Genomic DNA, 6000 nt, shown 5'->3' on the forward strand with positions numbered 1-6000 from the left:
GGCTGCAAGGACCTATTCTGCACTGTATCTCAATAAATAAACGCACAGAATTGTCTGTATGTTGGAGCTCCTCAAAGTCCAATTATTTCAATTTACTTTGTATTTCCTCCAAAATGGCTACTTTCATATTTTCCCATATGATGCATTTGCCTGAACTTTGCTACATATTTAACCATCTTATGTTTCCTTGCAACTTTCCTACCTTTGTCTTCAGAAAATCTAGCAACCATACCTTCATTGAAGTCATTTGCTGGTCGCAGTAGCATATCACTGGTTTCAATTTACCAACCAGAATAACACCCATTTATACCTCCTCTCTGTTTTCTGTTAGCCAATCTTCTATCTTCACCAATATGCTATTTTTGACACAAGCTTTTATTTTCCACTGTAACTTTTGTGCTTTATCAAATGCCTTTTTGGTCTTGTGTACTGTAACCACCAGTTCCCCTTTATCCTTGGCACATTATAGTTCAAAGAATTCCAATAAATTGGACAAACATGAATTCCCTTTGACAAAAACATGCTTAAAGATTTGAGGTAATCATTGGTTTTACTGATGAATATTAATTAAGCAGATCCATTGTCTCCTGATTCTCTCTCCCCATTTTGAGGAAAAATGGAATTTCATTTCTTAGTTTTCAGTCTTATGGAACTTCCCCTAAATTCAAGAAATTTTGTAAAATTAAAACCCATATATCAACTATCCCAACAGCCTATACTTTGAAGACCTTAGAATAAAGTTAATCAGGACTTCTCTGATGATAATTGTTCTGAGTTCCTTTCTGTCAATGTCAACTGTTTCTGTGAGGTTTCTTGTCAGCATTTGATTCACTGCTGGTGTATTTATTATTATTACTTGGGGAAGGAGGTCTGTTGTTTTAGCTGGCCTGTGTGATAATTATAGCAATGTGGTTGACTCCTTTAAGGCTAGGTGTCATACTATTTACAGAAATATGCAGTAGTTACCAATTTTGGTAGTGGCACTTAACATTTAAAGCTTTAAGTATAATTCTAGTTTGTTTTGTTTGTTTTCTTGGCTTGCATGAAGTAATTAATTTTTGTTGTCTGTTTCCAGGTGGAAATTTGCTAATTTTGGTTACATGGGGCAAGAATGCTGGATTGCACATGCAGGCCCTACATTTCAGTTTTGCTTTGGGTGCGTTTCTGACTCCAATCCTGGCAAAGCCATTGTTGGGCAACATGCAAAATATCAGTGACAGAGCGGATGACCCAATAATCAACACTCAAATTGGACCATTGAACACTGTGAAAATGATTATTCAGAGCTTCTCCCCTTTGGTTTGGACATACCTGATCATTGCAAGCTTTGTTCTTTTTGTCTCCTTCTCATTTTTCATGATTTATTTAAAGTCTAGTCCAAATCGAGGGAGAACTGATGTTGCATCGCAGGAGATTCCATTTGCAAGATACCATAATGCAATTTTGCTGCTTCTCTTTCTCTTCTTCTTCTGGTATGTTGGGGCAGAAGTGGTCTATGGAGCCTATATTTTTACCTATGCAAAAGACTTTGTCCTTATGAGTGACAATCAAGCTGCAGGTTTAAACTCCTTGTTCTGGGGAACTTTTGCTTTAGTAAGAGGTCTTGCAATATTATTTGCTGCATGTCTTTACCCTGGAGCTATGATACTACTCAGCATTATTGGCTGCACCATTTCCTCCCTGATTCTTACACTTTATAACACTAAGCACATCGCTCTCTGGTTAGGCACTGGCCTTTATGGGGCCTCAATGGCCACCACCTTCCCCAGTGGCATTATCTGGGTTAAACAGTACACAGAGATCACTGGAAGGTCGGCTGGTTTATTTGTTTTTGGAGCTGCATTAGGTGAGATGGTTGTTCCAGCTGTAGTTGGCTACCTACAGGGTATCAGTGCTATCAACCATTACCCTATATTAATGCTGACTGCCCTGCTTACCTCCACAATGACAGCCATCTTGTTTCCTGTGATGTACAAGCTGGCCACGTCTCCAAATGGTGTCAAACCGCAGAGTGAAGATCAAAAAGCTTTGTTGGGTTCAGGAATTAATGAGGATGACGACTGTGATGATGATGCTCCTGAGGAATGGAATGATGCAGATTTTGAAGTCATTGAAATGTGTGATGTAAAGGATGGCACAGACAAGAATCCAGTTGGAAATGCATCAGGAAAATCTAAGGAACAGTTCTCTCCAGAACAAATGTCCTTTTCTTCTGTTCCCTCCCCTCCATATCTAGGTTGCTCTCCAAAAAAGAGACTGCTTAACTTGGAAAGAGAAAAAAATGATTGAATGTTCAAGGTTTAGACATGTACAAGACGGCACACAAAAATTGTAACAAATCAGATCAATTAGGATACATATTTTTAAATTTCATAGAAAAAAAATCTGAAGCTATGAATGTATAAAGAAATTGCTTGTAATTTTGTGGTTGTCATTAGGTTAAATTAACATGAGTAAATTTTATTGTTTTAATGCTGAAAAGAGTTTTGAATACTTGCATGACAGTTTGCTTCTGTGAAAGTTGTGGGATGTCTTAACCTATCTCCAGCAGAAGTTGATTTAAGGACTGGGGTATCACTGATAATCCAGATGCAAAAACTGTAGATTTTAAATATTATCTTCGCAAAGATAACAGGTACTTGTCACATATATAGTATCATATGAAAAATGTATTTAATTTTGGTAGTAGTACGGGTGAAATATCTCCAATATATGGCTGTGCATTTGAGAGGAAGATGAATGTAAAAGTGCTGTCAGGGTTGGAACCTTGATTTCGATGAAACCTCTATCCATGTATTTGGAGTGTACTGAAAACTTGTGAAAAATACTTTAAAGTGATATTAGTAAAATTTGCATATCACACTCAATAAATTTGCCAGGTTGTCAGAATGTGAATGTGTTTTTTCAAGCAGTGCAGTATTGCAGTTACAGTTTTAATACACTAATCTGTCTGTATTTTAACAAGCACGAGAAAATCTGTGGATGCTGGAAATTCAAGGCAACACACACAAAATGCTGGGGGAACCAGGGGTCTTGGCCTGAAACGTCAACGGTTTATTTCTTTCCATAGATGCTGACTGGCCTGCTGAATTCCTCCAGCATTTTGTGTGTGTTGCCCTATCTGTATTTTTGTTGCATATGTTTTAAGGAAAAGGGGAAAGATCTTAATTTCTGGGCTGGAGATTGAAATATTAATTATTTTTCTAAGTTCATTGAAAACGAGCTAATGATTTTATATATGATTGGATTAAAATTAAACTTTTAGAGTAATTGTTCATTGCACTTTGAATTCTGATTACTGATATTTCCCATAGTAATATCTTATTCCAGCACCACAGTGGAAAAAACTGAATTTGTAGTTAAATTCAGTTTTATCAGTGTATTTTGTGAGCAGCTTAATCTAGTTGTGATATCTAAGTTTTGGGGATTTTGAGGAATATTTGGGTCATTCCCCAGGACAGTTCGTTGCCTTCACCCCAGAGGATTTATGTTAGCACCCTCCTGTAAGCCACATGTTCCATTTCTTGTGGGTTTTCATACAGGCTGTAAACTTAAAATTAGTCAATAGCATATAATCAACTTTAATGAAATATCAAATACTTAATATTTTACAAATTGAATTACTGTTGCAAGTATCTGTGAAAAATCTGTAAATGTCAATATTCCATATCAGTAAGCAAAATTATGAATTCATAAACACCCTAAAATTAGTTTCAGAATTGCAGCAGTTTGTGGTTTCCCTAGAGTCAAGGGACTTTTGGTGCTTAAGACAGAGGAGCAGAGTTATCACATTCAACCCATGGAGTCTATTCTGCCATTTCATCATAGCTGAACTACTTTCTTCTCAATCCCATCCTCCTGCCTTCTCCCCATAACTTTCATGCCCTGACTAATCAAGAACCTATCAACCTCCCAATGACCTGCCCTTCACAGCCACCTATGGCAATGAATTCCACATTCGCTATACTCTGGCTTAAAAAATCCCTCATCTCTGTTCTTAATGAATATCCCCCTATGTTGAGGCTGTGCCCTCTGGTCCTAGACTCCCCCACCAAAGGAAGCATCCTTTTCACATTCAGACTTTTCAGCATTTGGTAGGTTTCAATGAGATCCCCCTCATTCTTCTAAATTCCAGTGAGTACAGACCAGGAACCTTCAATCTCTGCTCATATGATGACCCTTTCATTCCTGGAATCATTCTCATGAGTCTCCTCTGAACCATCTCCATGACAGCACACTCCTTCTTAAATAAGGGGGCCAAAATTACTCAATACTCCAATACTGAATATTCAGTTCACCCACAATTCCTTGGTTCTAATTACTATCTCTCCATTTTTCAGTGGTCCAATATCTCCTCTTGCCAATATTTATACATCTGGAAAAGAACTCGGTATAATTTTTGATATTGGCTGGCTTACCTTCATATTTCATCTTTCCCCCCTTATGTTTTTTTAAAGTTGCCTTGTGAAGGTTTTAACAAAAAAACCCAAACCTTGAACTTCCCACTAATTTTTGCTATATTATATGCCCTCTTTTGCTTTTGTATTGGATTTGACTTCCTTTGTCAGCCATGGGTGTGTCATACCACCTTAAGAATACCCAGCCATTGAGACCCAAGGAATGGTCCATGAACTGAATAAGTATTTTAACATAGAAACATAGAAAATAGGTGCAGGAGTAGGCCATTCGGCCCTTCGAGCCTGCACTGCCAGTTATTATGATCATGGCTGATCATCCAACTCAGAACCCCGCCCCAGCCTTCCCTCCATACCCCCTGATCCCCGTAGCCACAAGGGCCATATCTAACTCCCTCTTAAATATAGCCAATGTACTGGCCTCAACTGCTTCCTGTGGCAGAGAATTCCACAGATTCACCACTCTCTGAGTGAAGAAGTTTTTCCTAATCTCGGTCCTAAAAGGCTTCCCCTTTATCCTCAAACTGTGACCCCTCGTTCTGGACTTCCCCAACATCGGGAACAATCTTCCTGCATCTAGCCTGTCCAATCCCTTTAGGATTTTATAAGTTTCAATCAGATCCCCCCTCAATCTTCTAAATTCCAACGAGTACAAGCCCAGTTCATCCAGTCTTTCTTCATATGAAAGTCCTGCCATCCCAGGAATCAATCTGGTGAACCTTCTTTGTACTCCCTCTATGGCAAGGATGTCTTTCCTCAGATTAGGGGACCAAAACTGCACACAATACTCCAGGTGTGGTCTCACCAAGGCCTTGTACAACTGCAGTAGTACCTCCCTGCTCCTGTACTCGAATCCTCTCGCTATAAATGCCAGCATACCATTTGCCTTTTTCACCGCCTGCTGTACCTGCATGCCCACTTTCAATGACTGCTGTATAATGACACCCAGGTCTCTTTGCACCTCCCCTTTTCCTAATCGGCCACCATTCAGATAATAATCTGTTTTCCTATTTTTGCCACCAAAGTGGATAACTTCACATTTATCCACATTAAATTGCATCTGCCATGAATTTGCCCACTCACCCAACCTATCCAAGTCGCCCTGCATCCTCTTAGCATCCTCCTCACAGCTAACACTGCAACCCAGCTTCGTGTCATCCGCAAACTTGGAGATGCTGCATTTAATTCCCTCATCCAAGTCATTAATATATATTGTAAACAACTGGGGTCCCAGCACTGAGCCTTGCGGTACCCCACTAGTCACCGCCTGCCATTCTGAAAAGGTCCCGTTTATTCCCACTCTTTGCTTCCTGTCTGCTAACCAATTCTCCATCCACATCAATACCTTACCCCCAATACCATGTGCTTTAAGTTTGCACACTAATCTCCTGTGTGGGACCTTGTCAAAAGCCTTTTGAAAATCCAAATATACCACATCCAACTGGTTCTCCCCTATCCACTCTACTAGTTACAACCTCAAAAAATTCAATGAGATTCGTCAGACATGATTTTCCTTTCACAAATCCATGTTGACTTTGTCCGATGATTTCACGGCTTTCCAAATGTGCTGTTATCACATCTTTGA

General features: G+C 39.3%; 1 protein-coding gene across 1 annotated transcript in view; it reads left to right on the plus strand.

The window, feature by feature from the left end:
* Nucleotides 1-3235, plus strand: part of mfsd4b (major facilitator superfamily domain containing 4B) — a 43286-nt gene extending 40051 nt beyond the window's left edge. The window contains exon 4 of the mRNA XM_072246594.1: nucleotides 1076-3235. Coding sequence (XP_072102695.1) covers nucleotides 1076-2289 — 1214 coding nt within the window. The 3' untranslated portion in view covers nucleotides 2290-3235. The remainder of the gene's footprint in view (nucleotides 1-1075) is intronic.
* The last annotated feature ends 2765 nt before the right edge of the window (nucleotides 3236-6000 follow it).

This window comes from Mobula birostris, chromosome 2 (genome assembly GCF_030028105.1).
Source record: "Mobula birostris isolate sMobBir1 chromosome 2, sMobBir1.hap1, whole genome shotgun sequence".
In the NCBI taxonomy this organism is placed as follows: domain Eukaryota; kingdom Metazoa; phylum Chordata; class Chondrichthyes; order Myliobatiformes; family Myliobatidae; genus Mobula; species Mobula birostris.